Here is an 18,688-nt window from a genome sequence, read left to right on the forward strand (position 1 = left end):
TGGTAAAAAAGTTTTATATTATTAATTTTATTTTTTTATGTCTTAAAAGTTAAGTCATTTAAAAGTATATTTAATAGAAACTTACTACCATGACATTACAAAATTCGTGTTGAAACTGATAATGGTGTTTAAATTTCCTTTTCCTCTTGACTAAAGAAACCGAATTCGGCATTATCTATGTGTATTAATTTTGACATATGTCTTTATGTAAACTTTTATATTATTAGAAAGAAAGCTTTAAACCAATGATAGAACTTTAAGATATTTGAACAGGTGTTATTGTACGAAGGTCAAACATATGTATGTAGGTTAAACAAATATTTGGTAAAATTAGTTCACATATGTATTTATGTTCAAAAGTATGTTATGATTTATTTATGTTTCTATTTGTGGGTACCCTGCCTGTTTTTTATGAATTTCCTATTTGTTTGTTTATTTTTCCACAAACATCTTAAGCACCCCATTGCTGGGGTAAAATTTATGCGCAAACTAATTTAGCCAAAGCCGCACTCAACCCGCATAAAAATAGCTGGCCAAATTGTGCGGCGTTGGCTTTTGAGAGCGACTCAGCTGAGCCGCTCGAGTGGCAGCATTCAGGCACATATACCCCATGTACTACCAGCATCAAAGGGAGTTGGGGGCGGGTCCTAGGGATAGGGGATAACGGATTACGTGAGGGCTGTTTAAAAAACACAAAAATACGACACGGAGGCAGCTGTCACAGGTAGAAATTCGCGCTGGCTTCGGCCAGGTGTGCTTGGTGGCTTATCAATGGCAATCGTGGGAGCCAAACATTTTTATTTCGCCCAAACACTTACACATCCTGACTGCTGTGAGTGTGAGGTCACCCAGACAAGTGCATTTGAATTCCGCCACTACATCCTCCTGCTTCCTCGCTTTTCCGAATTTCCCCGTTGGCTGCTGGTGCTCATCGTGATTTTCCTATTTTCCTATTTTCCCATTAAGCCCTTGCACTGCCGCTTTGCATTTGCAGTTGGCCAAATAATTTTTCACAACACACAGCACACGGTTAAACTTTTACTGCTTTCCTGCCTTTATTTTAGCAGCACACACACGCGAGATGAATGGCTTTTCGGCGGGGCAAATGGGTCGGGAGGTCCTTCCAGAACTTCGCGTGGGGAGAAAGGGGAGCGGGAAGTCCCTATGATTTTACACAGAAAAGCGCGTTTCGAGTGAGCGAGAGGGGGAAACGCTCCGCAATGCCGTCCGCTGCCGTGGAGAGTTTTCGCGCAACTGAACGCTCGCCGAGAGCTTTTCCGCGCTTGCTGGGCTCTGGAAGCTTTTCCCGCCGAGCACAGTGAAAAATTGAGTGGAAATCGGTCGAGTGGCTGCTCAAAAGTGCCGACGGGACGAAGGGTCCTTCAAACAAGGTAAACAAACCAGGTAAACACGATTGTCGTTGGTGACTGGCTTTAAATTAATTAGCTTATCCCTCAATTAGGATATATGGGCTTTTATTTAATTTCCTTAAATGAAATTATAGTTTCCCGTAGGCTGAGTACGAGGTTATAATAAAATGATTATATATATTTAAGTTAACCAAAAGCACATTCTTTTATATTTTGTCTACTATTTATTAACCAAAACTTCCTCAGTTCTAACTACTTCCGATGCTTAATTATAAGCTATATTTGCTTTGCTCTAATCTAATCTAAAATAACCTAACTAAGTTTTCCCTCGTTAGGATATTAATTAATAGAGATTTCTTTTATAGATTAAAAACTTTGTAATAAACTAAACTTTTGTTTACCCATTATTGAAACGGTAAAGCTATAATACTTAACTCACAGACTTATATTTATAGTATAGTGTAGACTTCATAAGTTAAGTTCTTAGGTTAGTGAACCATTCCTTATAGACTTATTCCCATTAAAGCTCTATACTATCCACATCACTCTCTATCATAAAAGATCTCAAACTTCCTATAAACAATATCTTGAGCGATTGTGACATGAAGAGAGGCACTGAGAGAGAGAACTAATGGAAGAGATAACGCTACTGACAGATGACACGATTGCCAGATCTGGGAGCCGATTCCAAGCCCGATCGCCGGCTCAAGTCGCCGGCGGTTCGAGATCTCAATATTCCCGAAACGCTGTTCAGTCTGTCGGGAATTGTGCAGCCGGAAGCTTGGAACCGAGATCGTTGGTCCCCAAAATTAAAGGCGGATTTGGAACAGTGTACCATCAAAGTGCTCCTAACTATCCAAACCCTTTTTATCATCAAGAAACTGTAACTTTCGAAACTAGCGGCTGGATCGAAGGTTTCGAGAACCCCAAAATAGAATCCATAAAAGTAACGCCAAGGGAAAGTATAAAAGACCGGTAAGTGGGCATGCTTTAGTCGGCCTCTACGCCTTGTCCGCTGATTCTCGAGCGCCATTACTGCAGGAAAGCGAAACTACCGTTATCAGCTAGACTTCCAGTGCCTTGCACTTTATACTTTCGCTCTCCCCTTCCTCATCACCACCTCCTTCTCCACTCGTCGAGAACTTCTGCATTTCCATCTCGTTACACTGGCCAACAGGGACTTGCTCCAATTCGGTCCACTGCGCCATGAGTGTGCGTGATTTTAATGTTTTTAATTTTGCATTTTATGGAGGGCCGATACACTTTGATCCCGAAAACAAATTTTTGTGATAATTTTATTGAGGATTCGCGTACTTTCTGGACGATGCAATAAGCGCTATAAATATAAAATAAATGAATGTTGTGCTTGTGTAATTTTATATTATACGCCAGATTTCTATCATCATTGCCAGAATAAGAATGGAAGCTATCAACAAAATGGGGAGCATTTAAAAAGTAATTCAAGCGAACAAGTGTGACCGAAAGAGGAACTAACCTAGCATTTCATTGACTTTGTGATAGGCGCTGTTCTCAAATCACTAATAACCTAACTAATAACCTCACCCACACAGCGATTGCGAAAGTTCCGCGACGGAGATCTTCCGTAATCAACGCATGGAATTGGAACTATTCCTCCAAGCGGAATCGTACAAAGTTCAGATGATCTAATTTTAATATACTTAATTTGTTTTGATTTTTGTTGCTGCTTCTGCCTAGGTCTGCTTAATTTTTTGCCGTTAGTCATTGTCGGCGGAAGACAGTAGGTACTATATAGCGGCTATAAGTTTTGCCAGACGGCAGCAACAAAAAACAAAAGCGATCCTCAATCTCAAACTCAAACAAGTGCGAAGTTCCGATCCGCTCCGATAAGCGATCCACTTTCGGTTCCTCTGGCAGACGACCTCGCATCGTCAGGTTTATTAATACGGTATTACCGTATTCTCCGCTTGTTCAGTCGCTAATCACGCGGCAATCCCGAAATGTACGGATACCTTAATGGCGGCTTTAGTAATTGCTGGGAATTAAATCGCCATTAAGCGGAATGTATTTCGAATTATAGACTAACTTGCAAGATAACAAACAAGATTTGGCTAAATAAAATGGTTGATTCGCGGTAATAATGTTCTTAAATGTTTCCATTTTAATGGTCAACATAACTAGTTAACATACTAATATTTAGAAAGATATTAAGAAACATAAGAAAGTGGAAAAATTAAAATACACCACAGCCTAGAATTTGAGTAAGAAAGTATTAGCAGGTCTTCACTCAGCAATTCTCGACCTCGAAGTTGTATATCAAACTTAAGATCAATAAAATACTTTCTTTAAATCAGCATGATGGCACAGGAGACGAAGACGGTGGCGGCAGCCAAAGATCAAAATCAGCGAGACCATATCGACGAGGATGAAGTCACCGAACTGATGAAGTCGCGCAACTTCTATGATTTAGTTCGCGAGCAGGCAGAGCGTTTTTCCAGTACGCGATTTGGCCAATTCGTGATCGAAAGGGCGGATCGAGCCCTGGTGATGATCGAGGATACGGCCAAGTGGAGTCTGCCGCAAGGTGAGCACAAGTCCCTTTCCTCTTAGGCCAACGATATATTTAAAGACCACCCGCCTCTCAAATACAGAGAAATCTGATGCTCCCTTGGAACGCCCATTGCCTTGGGTTCCCTTTCTGATGCTCATCATCCTGCTGCGACTCACTCGCATTTGGCTATCGGTGGGTGCCCTTATGATCGGCAATGGTCCCGTATCCCCCTCGGACATGGTCTACTTCATCCAGACCCGACGCCGGAAGCTGCGGGCCATTCGAGTTCATGGCCTCAGGGTCATGAGGAACCGCCAGCAGGAGGTGTCCTACGGCAGCGGAAAGGGTCTGACCCAGAAACTCACCCAGTGGTTTTCCCGGGCCATGTGCCGACCAGGAGTTCAGCAGGACACCAGCACTCGACGAGTGTTTGTGCGCCATTCAGAGCAAGTGAGTTTAAAGGGGTTCCCAACTAAAGGGGTTCTAGACATACTAATCAACGACATATTTCTACAGGGACTTAACAACTCGGTGGTTGTAAAGCGCCCGCGGGAGGAGGACTCCAATGCCGATGCCGATCACAACCTAACCATCGATCAGATGCTGGCCAAGTACGCCAACGAAAACTCCGAGGATGACTCCGACTTTGTGCCCAATGAAGAGGAGGAAGATGAGAGCAGCAGCAGCAGCAGCAGCGGGGATAGCGACTCCGAATCCGGCACCGGCGATGAGATTAGTGGCGGCGAGGTGGAGGAGCTTATCGACCAGGTGGGATATATCCAAGTCTCGTAACCCGCTCTCCCATTAACCAAGATTCTTATACCTAGGCCAAGAAGAAACCCGCTGCTGCAGTGGTGGAAAACGGAGTTCACAAGGCCGAGGAGAAGGAAAACGATAAGGGAAAACTGAACGTAACGACAACCAGCAATGGCAACAACGACAAGGAGCAGGCGGAAGTTGGTAATGGACATTGAACTTGAACATTATTAAGACTCTCGTGCGTAGCCCCCTAAGTCTAGGTTAACTCCAAGTATCGATTATCGATTTAAGCGTAGATGAAAACTGAACTTAAAACGTTGTCATGAAATACAATACAATACCGATACAAACACTCCTCCTCGAGAACTCGATTCAGTCATTTCCGTAGATCATCCATCCATTTGCGGGCCCGAACAAATTCGAAACTTACCATCCAAGCCTCTAGTGAGTTTGGCCCCTCGTTTCATTTCCTTCCCGATGCCCTGACCTCGAATCTTTCTCTGTTTCTCCCCCGTTCCCACCCGATCGATAGTGCCAGCTCCTGCAAAGCCGGATGAGGAGTGGAAGTCTTCGCCGGGACACTTGAGTGCTGCCGTGATGAACACCCGACTCTACAATAACACCGCCGCTGCAGGTAACTCACGCGAGAATCGCTCCATGCGGTCCCAATTAACATTTTAACGTTAGTATTCTGTCTCTGTTTCTGTTACTCCGTGCATGTGTTCAAACACAACAGCCGATAAAGAACCTGAATCTGAAACCCCAACCGAACCTCCATCCCAATCCCAACCCGAACACGATGAATCAGACGAAGATGCGGACGATAGCTGCAGCACCAGTGGCAGTAGCCAAACCGGGAGCACTGTCTACAAAGGGGATAACCAGGCCAATGAGACCCAGCCTGATTCCCAAACTGAACAGATCCTCGAGGTTGCCGCCACACTAACCGCCTCAGAACTATCCAACTACCCCACTGTCAACACCCTAACTCCCGCCACCTCCTCCGAAGATATATTCTATAGCCCTATCGGTGGGTTCTTCACTTCTACTCCTTACTGCATGTTGCTTGTATCTATATACACTTTAATCTTTCTTTTATGATATATAGTTGCTCAGTTTGTCTTTAATAGGTGTATTATTTTTCCCCTATCAGGTTCACCCACTTGCTTCAATACTAGCCTAGGAACCCAGGCTCTCCTCAAGAGGGCCAGCATCCAATCCGTCCTGGGCAAGTAATTAATTAGCATTCTACTTTTTTAAACTGTCTAATATCACTGTGATCCTCAGCCCACTCCACGCCCACTTCGGAGACGACAGATCAGCCACCTGAAGAGGCAAATAACTCAACTCCCCAAACACCTGCAACCGAGAAACCCCAGCCTCCGAAAGAAGTCCATCCCCAAAACCACCAGCAAAATCAACAGCAGCGTCAGCGCAATCACTCCCACCAACGCTACCGTGGACGCAATCGGCGCTAGGCCTTGGACCCACATCCTTGTCATATCGCTCGATTTTCCTCCTAGCCAGTTACCTTTTTTTCTATTTTTTTACATTCCCATATTGTTAGTGAATACTGCGAGTAAATCTCTGAACTTAATCGGAAGTCTGTACTTGAGCTTAGCATACATATCACATTGAATCACCGACTGGCTCCAGTTTGAAGCGAATGTCCCCGCAAGGCGACAGGATAATGGTGCTTTCGTATTGCAGCGGAGTTTCGGGCAGCCAGCTAACTTTGTAGTTCCGAAGAAGTCGCACCAGAAGCGTTTCAATCTCCAGTTCGGCAATCCTCTTGCCAATACAGGTGCGGGGTCCGAATCCAAAAGGCAGGTATACGAAGGGAATGCGGGATCGAGCCTCTGGACACGCCTGGATATCAGCAGCTAGGTCGGACTTGAGCCACCGTTCGGGTATAAAATCAGCACTCTGGGGAAAGTACTTTTCGCTATTCGACAGCTCCAGCACTCCCATGAAGACTCCAGTGCCGCGGGCCACTTGATAGCCCGAGAGCACTAGATCCTTAGTCGCTATGCGGAAGTTTCCGGGTGTAATTGAGGTTATCCGCAGGCCCTCCTTAATGCAAGCTCGCATATAAGGCATGTTTTTGGTATTCTCATCAGTCAGGGAATCCTTAGTGGTGGGCAGCAAACGAAGTACTTCTCTACGCAACTTTTCTTGCTTTGAGGGATTGCGAGAAAGGTGATAGAGGATCGTAAGACAAGCTGAAGAGGTCTATAAAAAAGATTATTTTAAAAACATCTAATTCCATATAATCATCTAAGTACCGTATCGATTCCAGCCATAAGCATGTCCATTACCATTGCCACAGCCACTTGCTTGTTAAGTTGCAGCAGTTGCTCCAAAACACATTTGGTCTTACGATTATCATCGTTCCCAAAGCTTTTTGTTGCTATCTCTATGTAGTTCGATGTAATCCCGGTGATATCCTCGTATGTTTTCAAGAACTTTTTAAAGCCAGGTGTTTTGTAATATGGCCAAATTGAAGGCTGCACATCGTACTTGAAGCTATAGTTAAAGAAGTCACCCATGTGCTTAGCCAGAAGAGCAGCGTTAGGATCTGGCTGATCACTTAGTAATCCCATGCGGGTATTTAGGGCCACGAAGCTAATGGACTCAAAGGCCCACATTTTAAGCTCATTATGAAAGTCAGCATTTAGTGTGTGTGTTTCGGGATTCCTTTGAGTTTCCAATCTAAAAAGATAAACATAGTTTAAATAGTTATAATATATGTGTGTATGTAGGCCTACTTGTCTATAAACTCCTTAGCGATCTGGTCTAGTTGTGGTAGATTCTGCCGGACATTTTGCACCTTCATAAGAACCGGATTCACCTTGTTGCGAACATCAGCCCAGGCCTGCCCCTGACTAAAAACAATATTTATAGCAGATATGATATTTAAGAAACTACATTTTAGCTTACTCAGATACCAGGCCAGCAACGCCTTTAAAAATATCGGGTCTGTGGACCTTGCGATAGTAACTGAAGCTTTCCAGACCTATTCGAATGGGCCAAACGCCCTCGTTGCGGTAGGTCACCTCAAAGTCCTCTGGGTTGTACGTAAATACCACGTTCGGTTTTCCCATCATTCCAGGCATGCGGTAAATATCCCCATACATTTCCCTCATGCGACGGTTCATCTGAATCAGATTTGTGTTGTGAAGAGCTCCTATATATTCAAAACCGCTACAAAGTTTATAGAAAACCGATACAATAGTTTGGATCAACGAATACCTCCTGGCATAAAATAAGATAACATTCGCATAGTGCTGGGACCTGGCATTTCTCCATAGGGCCTGGCCTGTTGCCATTTCTCATCGTTTCGAGGCGGCGAAGTGTCCAACCATTCCAACTGGGCCTGCGAAAATAAATATCTAGTAATTGTTTGTAAACAATGTTTCGCTCTTCCAAAGCTCTTGCTCTTTTGTCAAATTGCTTACCTGCTGACTGAGTACTCCACCCACTGATAAATTCCTAACAAAACTCAGCTGGCTCCCTGCACCATGTCGTTTGATAATTGCATTATAATATTTCCACATTTTTAAAAGTCTGCTTAACTGGTTTTAATTGGTATATAATACATATATACTATAAAAGCGGGTATAATTATAAAAGAATAAAAAATGTTCGGGGCTCGACAGCAACCGGTGGCGAGAACTTGCCAACTGAAACTAAAGTGAGAGAAAAGTATTGAGCTAGCCAAGCTTTTACTCTTGAAATTAGAAGGCAGAAAATTATAGCTTTTTCTGCACTGTAAGGGTAAGTATTTCTCAAAAATCTTAAAAAATATGTTAAATTACAAATTTATAGTTTACACATATATCCAATTTTTCAAATATTTAATTTTTTACCTTACCAAAAAGGGAGTAGGATTTTTTTTCTCAAAAATTTGGATGAATGCTTAGCCCGATGCTTCAGAACAAAAATACTAAAATTTTAATACTAAGATTTTCTCATAGCCATTTAAAATAAATATTTTTCTTTAGTATCTTAAGCATTATTTGTAGATGAAAAGGATTTTCTGAATTTCGTATCCGAACTTCATTAAATCCTCTGATAAATTCAGTGATGTATTTTACTAGTATTTTACATAGGTTTGTGTCGACACCTGTTAAAAGCTCTGAAAATAAAGCTCATGTATGAAGATTGTAAAAAACATCTGTTAGTCGAAAAGATATTCAGCACCAAGAAAACCCCCACAAATTTTCCGTTTTTCGAATTACATTTATTTATTGCATGCGTAAAATTTTCCATAGCATAAAATGTTGATTCTTGTTGGATTTCTTACAATTTGTTGAATTTCTATACGATTTCCTTCGTTATTAGTTGATTTCATTTTTTTTTTTAATTTTTGGAATACTTTTTGTAGGTATGTACATTGAAAGTTTGAATAAGTTGCAAGAGTTGAGTTATCATTAGAGTTTAAGTTAAAGTTAAAGAAATAGAGAGTTGATTTTTAAGGTACATTATAGTTGTTGAGTTTTGCACGTTCAATTTAAGTAGACAATACATCAATAATATCAATATATCAATATCAATGGAGGATCTAGATTTGAGTTAAACTTTTGATATGTATTTTGTATGCAATTGGCGTAGTTCAAGTAAGAGGACAAAATGTGACTACAAATTGCTCTTTGAGTATTTTAATATATAATTTCGCATTACTTTAATATATTTTAAAACGGAAATGGGTTCCATTTCGGTTTTCCTCCCTGGATTTCGGCTAATGTACTTTTACTTCTGTATAAAAATATAAACAAATTAGTAATGTTCGTTGTCTTTGCTACTATATCTGTTTTGGTTGGTTTACAGAATTAAAATAACCAGCGATTGACAAAAAAAATGAATAAAATATTCTGCGGAGGACCTTCAGTCTTGCTTTGAATTTATATTGCTTGGTTAGTTTCATTCCTTTTGTGGTTCCTTTGTCGTTGAGAGATCAGCATAGGATGTATATAAGGAGATACACTGTAAAAACAAGGTTTATACATTCCATAGTCTATTTTCTGTTTAGTATTGATTAGGCGCTAGTCGAGTTCTGTGCTGAAGATCCCTAAGAACTGGTACTCGAACCAAAGGGGGAGGTATACATATATCTCTATGCATACGCGTGTATTTGTTGGTGTCAACCGAAATTGGATGGATCGTCTCGGAAAGTATTAGCCTAGGTTGAGTTTTTCACATTGAGTTTGATATGCATACGAAATGTTTAAACTTTAGCCAAACAGCTGATAAGTGTATATATATTATGTGTATCTATAGGTAGAGTTGCCGTAATTGATATGGGTTTCTCTCCTTGGGAATATAAAATAATCTTTCTTAAAAATGCATTAAAAAACTATCTTTGATAAACTTATCATTTAGTGGGTGCAGTATAATTTTCTAAACAGACATAGCTATTCTTTTGGTTTGGGCAGTGCGTTATTAACCTAGGATACGGCTATATTCAACTAGAAGTTTGTCTATGACGATTCCGTGACACATCGCGCACTACAAACTAGGTCAAAATCAAAGTCATTTACAACAAATTTGATGCTCGACTTACGGTCTACGATACGTTTGTATATAATATATAGATATGTATGTTGTATATATATTTGTTCTTGTATATTTGCCGACGATGGCGGCTGATATGTTTCGATTTCATGGTTGGTTTAGCTTTCGATATGTAACATAACGTACGAATTGCATTAGTTCAATCATATTCAGTACCCAAGTTGCTTGAGGACCTCGAGTACCCCTGATATGTTGTGTATACACTAGGCTATGCTATATATTATGCTAAATGTGATATGTTTAGTTTTGTTCATGTTTCTGTACGCACACATTTAATTCAGCCGACTGTTAGTCTAAATACATTTTTAATTGCCACTTCACTCCCTCACTATGATATCATTCTCTCTCTCCGTAATACCCAATACCCAATCCCCGAATACCCACAACCACCCATCGCAATCATTTTCAATTTGTCCTATGCTTACATGCTATAAAATCACATTTAGTTGCTTAATTAATTTTTATGCTCTCAGACACTCGAATTCACCCACACACACACACACACACACACGGAGAGAGAGAACAGACGTGTAGAACACAAACAGACGTAGAAAACGTGTAACCTTCGAACATCATGTAGATATTGCTTTTCATTTCGCTACATATATGCGATATATATGCGATGCATATAGGATGTATATGCCGCACACACATTTTCATGGCCTGCTGCACACCAAAATGCGTGCAGTTTATTTTACTATATTTTTTTATGTGACTCCTTGTTCTTTCGCTTGTTCCTTGCTGGTGTAAAGGCAAATTTGCATGTGGTGCTGGTGGTGGTGAGTGGGTGGTACTGGGCTGGTCTGGGAAAATAGGAATGCAATTTTTCAATACGCGCACATAATTGAACTGTCAGAGCTGCTCGACTCGTCCAGGCAGAAATACTGCGAACCGCCCATCGTGAAAATATGCAACGGAAAATGGCAACTGAAAGTCCGGGATAACTTTGCCCCGCTATTTGCCCCCATTTTTTACACGGGCTGCTCTTCCTTGTAATTAAATTGGCTGCACAGCGGCCCAAACGATTGACCAACGGCAGATTTATTGGCAGCCAGCCCAGTCCGAGGAACCCTCCATTTGCCGTCCAATTTCCCAGGCCCAGCTTACTCCTCCGGCCAGCCGAGATCCTCGCCCACCAGCTCGTAGAAGCGCTGATTGTACTCGGCGAAGAACCTCCTTAGTCTGGAGACCACCACGGGATCCACGTGGGGGTGCTTCCTGCCCTTCGTCTCCCGGAGGCAGCGGTCCCCGTTGTCGTAGCGCAGGCAGTAGAACCCCTTCGTCTCGTTGAAGTAGAAGTGCTCGCTGTTCACCCGGTGCTCGATGCCTGAAATTAAAAATTAATCATTTTATCATTCTTTTTCGGATAAAACAAAGCCACACGATACGAAAAACCGACGATTTAACATTAATTATGGGGCTTGATGCGATGGTTTTTAATATTAAAATGCCATTTATAGGTATATTGCTGGCATTTCAGGAAATAACTGTTATATATTAAATAATGCAACTTCAAGTTGTTATAAATAAAACGGAAATCACTAAAAATATTTTATAATTATTTTGAAGACATAACCAAACACATAAAATTAAGGTCTTCTTGTCCTGGTGTTTAACTAAAAGTAGGTTTTAAACTCTACATTTCCGGACGGCTTATATGCTTAAAACCTACCTTTAGCTTAACATGAGGACGAGCCTTTGGGCAGTTTTCTCGTCTTAATGTTAAACTAAAAGAATCTTTAAGACCTCATTTAATAATTAGAAAATTATAATTTAAAACCTACTTTTAGTTTAACATGAAGACGAGAAAACGGACCTTAACCTTACCTGTTTCGTTAGTTAGTATAGTCAAATATAGTTAACTAAAATGTCTAGGTAGTTACTCCATAAAAGTAAAATACAAATTAATGTTGTAAACCGTATTTTATATGACAAGCCGCCCTTTAAATCTCCTAAAACATTAATACCATGGTGCACCTGCGAAAGTTACTCACCCAGAAAAGCCTCGATGCGTTTCAGCTGAGAAACCGGATCCTCGATGAGGCGATCCCCATTGACCACCAGGAGCTGCTCCCGCGGAAAGACCTCCAGCCAGCGGTGGAGGTGGACATGGTACATGGAGATGCTGAGCGGTCGATAAGCCTCGTTAACGGTGCCATTGGGAAATATGGCCAGCTCCTCAAAGGACCTGCGAACGGGTGAGCGAGATGAGTTCGGGGCCTTAAATCTTCCTTTCGACAAGGACGGCAAATTGAATTGCCAACAGCTGCAAATGAGCAGCTCCCTCCCTGCCCTGCCCCTCACTTTCCCACTTCTCGACCATGTTAAACAGAGTCCTTGGCTGCCCCGCGTCACTCCCTCTGTCAACAAGTGAGGTCGCAACAAGAAAGTTTCCCCATCAGGGGGACAGAGAGGGAGAGACGGGGAGAGCCAAGGACAAGAGTCGCATTTTGGGCAACTTTCATTTGCAGTTTGCATTTCATTTGCATGTCAAGCAGGAGCAAAAAGAAGGAGGTTGCAGGGCGGTGGCACGGAAAACGCCTCAGTTCACTTCACTTACTTGGCTGCCATTTGGGCGGCGCTTGCCATTGGCGACAGTGTTGTGGTGGTCATCGCAGCCCCGCCCACTCCCGCCGCCTGCCTCCTGGCCGAAGAAGGTCCTGTTCTCCCCTTGGTTTCCTTGGCTCCGGCCCCACTGCCACCCACCAGGGCATTGTCATAGCCACGGGCCGACTGCAGTTTGGCATACAGCACCGATTGCGCCGACATCTTGGCAGCTGCGGTTCCAACTCCGGCTGCAGTGCCTCCTGCCCCCCCGCCGGAGCTCTCCCTCGCAGGACTCGGAGGGTCCTTCTCGGCCAGCGGGAGGATGGCGGTGGCCGCATGGCTACGCAGCTGTGTGTAGTCCGAAATCGCACGAGTAACTGGCTCCCGCACAATCAGCAGCAGCTTGATGCTGGCGTTCATGGCCCGCACTCTTTCGGGAACCTGAAAGTTATCAAATTTATAGATATCAATTTTAAAGTATATAACAAATAAAATAAATATTTATTTGTTTCTTAACCCCAATAATATCTTCAATCCTTTCAAGCACAATGCTCCTTGTAAGCAACTGACAACTTTAATAACTAGTACTGGGGGTCCTTTTGATTTGGTATCCTGTTTTTCAGCAATAGTTATAGGATTATATATGTTCTCTAAGAATCATAGACCACCTTGCAAAGTTATTGTCTCGTAAGAAAGTGCAAGTACCCTAATGTTTGTGTAAAATATATAATAAGTAAATATTTTAAAATAATTATCTTAAAATCCTAAAAATTGACTCCGAAAAAAATTGTTTCTATATATGTCAACTTCTTTAACGTCTTTATTTTTTCGTAAAAATCTTTTTAAATAATACCAAACAAAGAAAGAAACATATAGAAAACATATTCCGAACACAGAGATAAAGTTGGAACTATAGCAATCGACCAACAATACCTTGAAAAATAACTATTAATTTTTAGCGATTCTCTTCCGTCTAAATTGTTAAGGACAATAGTGAAAATAAATCAATAAGATTTATACATTTTTTAAAGGTTTTAAGTGCTTACAAAAATGTAGTTCAATGTTTATTTGTATTATCTCTAACAAAACGTATTAACTAGCTTGTCAAAAAAACAACTTGACAATTTTAATATATAATTTTAAAGTTATTTTTGAGCTACGTTTCAATGCAACCGTCTAAAGATAACAAAGAAAAAACCTGCTTTAATAACAGGCTGTATGGCAAAATTAAATATTCTAAAAAATTTGTGCAATTTATTTATTCTCGCTCTCTCCAAAAATTAATAGTTTTTGCGTCATGATTGTATGCAAATAATAAAATAACTCTGAATTTATGCAGCGAAAACGCAAAAATAATCAAAATTGCATGTGCTGAAAAACCGAATGAAAAATAATTTGGTTATGTTTGCAGTTTGAACAACAAAAACCTGCTTAAAATAACTATTACGCTCTGCCATATTAAAGAAATTTAACATGAAAGAAATTAAATGATGATGTTCTTGCAGCCCTTTTTCAATGTTTTCCCAAGGTGGACCTCGGTGTAAACCGAGTATCTGATGCTGTGCCTTCGTCTTTCCAATTAATGAATTTATGCCGGGCACCAACAATCGATAATAATTGCAAACTCTGGGTGCTACATTTTAAGGGAAGCTTGGCCGCCCCTTTTGTTTGCTTTAATTTGCTGCCTTTTGTGGCAGCCACGCCCCCTGTCCGCCCATCCGCCCCCTGCTGCTGCACTTCCGCAGCAAGTGTGCTGTGAACAATTTAATTAAGCCGGAAAATATTGCCGTACAATGTTGGCAGAGCCCGGACTTGGCTCCGCCGGGGTCCTTGAATTTGCCACGTTGTATAAATAGCCTCGCAAATGGGCGAAACGAGCCGAGTAAATAAACTTAATCAATTTCAATAAGAGCCACCAGGCCGTGCAACAAGTTCATAACTTTTTTGTTTCTCCCCCGTGTACTCAAGCGTTTCGGAATTATTCACGTTGATGAACCATTTACAGTGCCACAGTTCGCCCGGGGAATATACATTTCGCTGAATCTTTAATGCGGCCAAAATGCATTTGACATATCAGAGTTCACGAACCCGGGGGAGCAGATCGAGGGCTTTGGTTTGAGGCCAAAGTACGCCGTGGGGAGATGCATTATTCATGGAGCTCTCCATGCCAATTTGACATTTTACGCTGAGCGAGATCCGCTCGGGTGGGGGCTTCTAATGCCACCTCCATCTCCCCCCCGAAATGCATCTCAATAAATATTAATAACAGCATTAATGAAGATTTATCTACGGTCTCAACTCCATTTTCCCCATCAAAGTGGCAGACAAATTGAAATGATGCATCAACTGCAGACGCGGCAAGGACAAGGCAGTTAAAATTGAAATGAAACTGGATAAAATATGGCCCTGTCAGCCCGGTGAGGATGCCAACCAGCTACCAACTAGCAAAAGTTGAATTCGCCCACTTGGCCCACTTTCCCTGCGACACATGCAACTTCCGGCTCGCAGCGAAATTGCATCAGGCCAAAAACCCAATTTAGTGACACTCTGCGGGCAACAAAAACAGGGGGACCGGAAAAGAAACAATAATAAAACCTGGCCCGAAAAGCGATTCAGTTGGGTGTTAGACACTGCCGTTCGGCAAATGAATTTGCAAACATTTCCGCTCCGAGTCCGACATGGGCACGGAAATTGGCTGGGACTTGGCCAGCGTTTCGCTTTAATTTGATAGATGGATGGTAGATGGCAGGCGTCCACCGGCAGGCAGACAGTTAATTAATAATTATGGACGAGGGCCGAGAGAAAGGCAATCCTAATTGCCAATTAGAGATCAAAGCGGGACTGGAAACCCTGGAAACACTCACCTCTGGCGACACAAAGTAGCTGGGACTCTTCTCGATGGTTATCTGGCCCCGGAACGAGTGCGGCATCTTCTTGCGGTACCACTCCAGGCCCTTCAGGTAGTTCTCGTCCCGGTCGAAGAAGTGCACCTCGCCGCCGGCCTTCTGGATCCGCGGATGCAGGTAGAGCATCTCCAGCAGCGCCCGGGTTCCGCACTTTCGCACGCCGATGATGAGGGCCTGGGTCCGGAAATCAAGCCAGAGAACATGAACATGCTAGTTTCAGCAATTAGTCGGGATTTACCCAACTACCATACTATACTGCCCCTACTCATATGCATATACACTTGAAAAAATTAGACTAGTTACCATTAAGTATTAAAAATCTTAGGTTAAACCCAATACTTTTATCGTATTTTGTAAAGTACATTTCAAATTTTACTTCCCCTACTTCTAGGCATACATATATATACTTGGAAAAATGGGAACTAGTTACCATCAAGCACTAAAAATCTTACGGTGAACCCTATACTTTTATCGTACTTGGTATACAACATTTTAAAATTTAAATAAATTAACCTAACATTAAAATTATACCACATAGTATTCGAAAACTCTTTTAAAGCTGGTAGATCCTACGATATAATAGCACCACCAATGGTATAGTAAGGAAATCAAGAAGATATTTAGATTCTTATATGTATATTGACGGCAAATCCCACATTGTTGAGTTTTTTTTTAGATTCCCTAGTTATTTTATAAGCTTTGGGGTCGTTTTCTATTCTGGATGTTATGTAAAAGGAAGGGTTAACATTAGAAAACTTTAAACTTGAAACCTGCGCACAAGAAACCCGTTTAATAAAATTTCAAATGAGTAAGTTTACTTTTATACAACACATTTTTAAACAAAATATTTTTAGTTCTTAACAAAAAAGGATTAATTTTGACGAATTTAAGCATTACATGCTTGATATATTAATTGTTAATAAATGTAATTATTATAAATTAGTTCTCGAAACATGTTATATGGCTTAGTCTCTACATTGCAATTGTGATCTTAGTAATTACCGTTTCTCTGCAAACTATTTTATAATTTATCGAATGCCATGCCAGATTCCCCGAACCCAAGGACTTACCTGTGGCAGCCGTCGACTGGTTTTGGGGAAGTGCACTCGGCTGGAGGGAAAGACCATGGGATGGCTTAGCTGATTGGAACTGGGCACGGGCTTTACGAACACCGGCAGATGATTGGAGGCGGCACCGGATGACGAGGAGGAGGAGGAGGGGCGGGAGCCGGAACTGGACGACGAGGAGGAGGCCAGGGCAGAAGCGGAGGCGGAGGCGGCCAGGGAGAGTCGATGCCTTTCGTGGACCGCTTGGGCCGCCTGGATATTGTACACGGCACTATCGTACAGGACGTGGAAGGTGAGGAACAGCGAGATCAACATGACCGTAAGGAAGACGACGGCCAATTTTGGACGGGAAACGCCCACCACCAGGATGCAGTCGGTGGGCGAGGCATCAGGACCCGCCGGCCGCATCGCCGATTTCGGTAGCCATCTGCAGGAAAAGATAGACAAGAACAGAAAGGCATCCATTAGTTTCTGGTTTTGGCCATGGTTTCGATTCTATCCAACTTCCGCTCCAGCTAATTAGATTGCCCTATCCGTCTGCGGCGAGTAATTAACGATGGCGGTTTCCCTGCACTTTCTAGTCCCAACTTCACCTCCTTTTCCGGCTGCCTTTAGCTAAATTAGCAAGACGACACTCTGGACACCGTCCTCCATTTTCAGTCCGCGTCCGGCGGCGCTTAAGCGAATTCCATTATAAACGTTTCCGCTTAGACCGCAACAAACACTGCCAGCATTATTATGAGCACCACATTGCAGTACGCTAGGCGTATACGTAACGTGGCCTAATGGATGACTTCATTTGCAGCATGCCACACGGCTGGGCGGCTAAAATGGGGGCGTTTGATGGGTTGGGGAGAAAGGTGGGCAGGGGGACAGGGGGCATTAGCAGGTGACAGAAGGAGCTGCTGCCAGTCTGCGGCTAAGTGCATTTTCATACACGGGGGGAAGGGATAGGAAGGTGTAGTAGTGTACTGGTAGTAGGACAGGACATGGCTGGAAATGTGTGGCAACTGGTGGCTTCCCCCCCGAAGTTTTCCCCGCTCCATTGGTGCCTCTCATCCACTTCGCATGCGACACCTCGTTAAAAGTAACGACACACTGGCTGCAGGCCCGCAAGGAGTCGAGGCACTTCACTCGACGGCGCCGTTTGTGGCACAGGGTGCAACCTCAGAGCAAGACCGACCGACTTCCTGCCACTCTCCATCCCCTTTCCCATCCCCAACCCCTAGAACCCATCCCTCCACACCCAACCCCACCCTTTTTCCTGCCAGTTGTCGACACGCTTTAAGTTCTTTTTATATTCACAACTGCCGTTTTTTTTTCTTAGCCCGTTTTAAGCCAGCAGCTGCAGTAAGTGCACTGGAAAAAAATATATACTATTCCGTATTAAGAGGTAAACACAAACATACCATTTTTTTGAGAAATTGGGCCGTTTACAGTGCTTGTTTTAATAAAAAATGTCGTTAGGTGAAGAATTTGTCTAACCAAAATAATAATAATACATTATGATCAACCAATTTATTTATATTGCTTTGTCATTTTGTTCTTTTATCAAAAGTAATATAAAATTGTGCAAATTACAATTTTTATGATTATAAATGTAATTCTGGAAACATTCTAGCCAACATTTTTAATTTTCTAACAGTCTTAGTGCCAGTTTCTCAGGTTCCGGCTAACATTTCTCGGACAGGCAAAGTCCCTTTTAAGAAAAGTTGACTCTCTCTCATTTCTCAATAATGTGACAGCTGATTAAATAAATTCTTATAAGATGAAATTTTCTAATTCGAGATTATAGACTATAGATAGAATCTAAAATGACATCTGGACATCGTAACCCTGTGACTAACACCACTCTTTTATAGTTTCTCGTTCCAGTTTGTTAAATGTGTCAAGAAAGTCGATTTGTTATTACAAGTTTATCCTGTCGTTAACATT

The 18,688-nt window shown here is 42.2% G+C and overlaps 3 protein-coding genes across 8 annotated transcripts in view; 1 reads left to right on the forward strand and 2 right to left on the reverse strand.

Annotated features, from left to right (window-relative positions):
- Window positions 1-2,116: 2,116 nt before the first annotated feature.
- Window positions 2,117-6,256, forward strand: Jabba (jabba). Of its 5 annotated transcripts, none has more exons than XM_017085579.4 (9): window positions 2,117-2,345; window positions 3,704-3,933; window positions 4,001-4,350; window positions 4,417-4,668; window positions 4,728-4,860; window positions 5,192-5,293; window positions 5,396-5,689; window positions 5,813-5,887; window positions 5,947-6,256. In XM_017085579.4, exons 2-9 carry the CDS (start codon window positions 3,705-3,707, stop codon window positions 6,135-6,137), a joined length of 1,626 nt encoding a protein of 541 aa, XP_016941068.2. In that variant the 5' UTR covers window positions 2,117-2,345; window position 3,704; the 3' UTR covers window positions 6,138-6,256. The 5 variants fall into 5 exon arrangements, with proteins under 5 accessions (XP_016941068.2, XP_016941070.2, XP_016941071.2 ...); XM_017085581.4 differs by having other exon boundaries at window positions 2,118-2,345; window positions 5,813-5,891; XM_017085582.4 differs by lacking the exon at window positions 5,396-5,689 and having other exon boundaries at window positions 2,119-2,345.
- On the reverse strand, window positions 6,244-8,346 carry Cyp12b2 (Cytochrome P450 12b2). Its single transcript, XM_017085585.4, has 6 exons — window positions 8,118-8,346; window positions 7,912-8,035; window positions 7,600-7,846; window positions 7,428-7,544; window positions 6,945-7,371; window positions 6,244-6,891 (listed from the first exon to the last, which is right to left on the reverse strand). Exons 1-6 carry the CDS (start codon window positions 8,214-8,216, stop codon window positions 6,289-6,291), a joined length of 1,617 nt encoding a protein of 538 aa, XP_016941074.2. The 5' UTR covers window positions 8,217-8,346; the 3' UTR covers window positions 6,244-6,288.
- A 534-nt stretch (window positions 8,347-8,880) lies between these two features.
- Window positions 8,881-18,688, reverse strand: part of Hs3st-A (Heparan sulfate 3-O sulfotransferase-A) — a 57,831-nt gene continuing 48,023 nt past the window's right edge. For both annotated transcript variants that reach the window (XM_065863192.2, XM_017085386.4), the window contains 5 exons: window positions 16,757-17,180; window positions 15,645-15,860; window positions 12,794-13,221; window positions 12,228-12,421; window positions 8,881-11,560 (listed from right to left, as the gene is read on the reverse strand). In XM_065863192.2, the coding sequence (XP_065719264.1) occupies window positions 11,337-11,560; window positions 12,228-12,421; window positions 12,794-13,221; window positions 15,645-15,860; window positions 16,757-17,180 (1,486 nt within the window). In that variant the 3' untranslated portion in view covers window positions 8,881-11,336. The remainder of the gene's footprint in view (window positions 11,561-12,227; window positions 12,422-12,793; window positions 13,222-15,644; window positions 15,861-16,756; window positions 17,181-18,688) is intronic.

Source organism: Drosophila suzukii, chromosome 2R, assembly GCF_043229965.1.
Source record: "Drosophila suzukii chromosome 2R, CBGP_Dsuzu_IsoJpt1.0, whole genome shotgun sequence".
Classification (NCBI taxonomy): domain Eukaryota; kingdom Metazoa; phylum Arthropoda; class Insecta; order Diptera; family Drosophilidae; genus Drosophila; species Drosophila suzukii.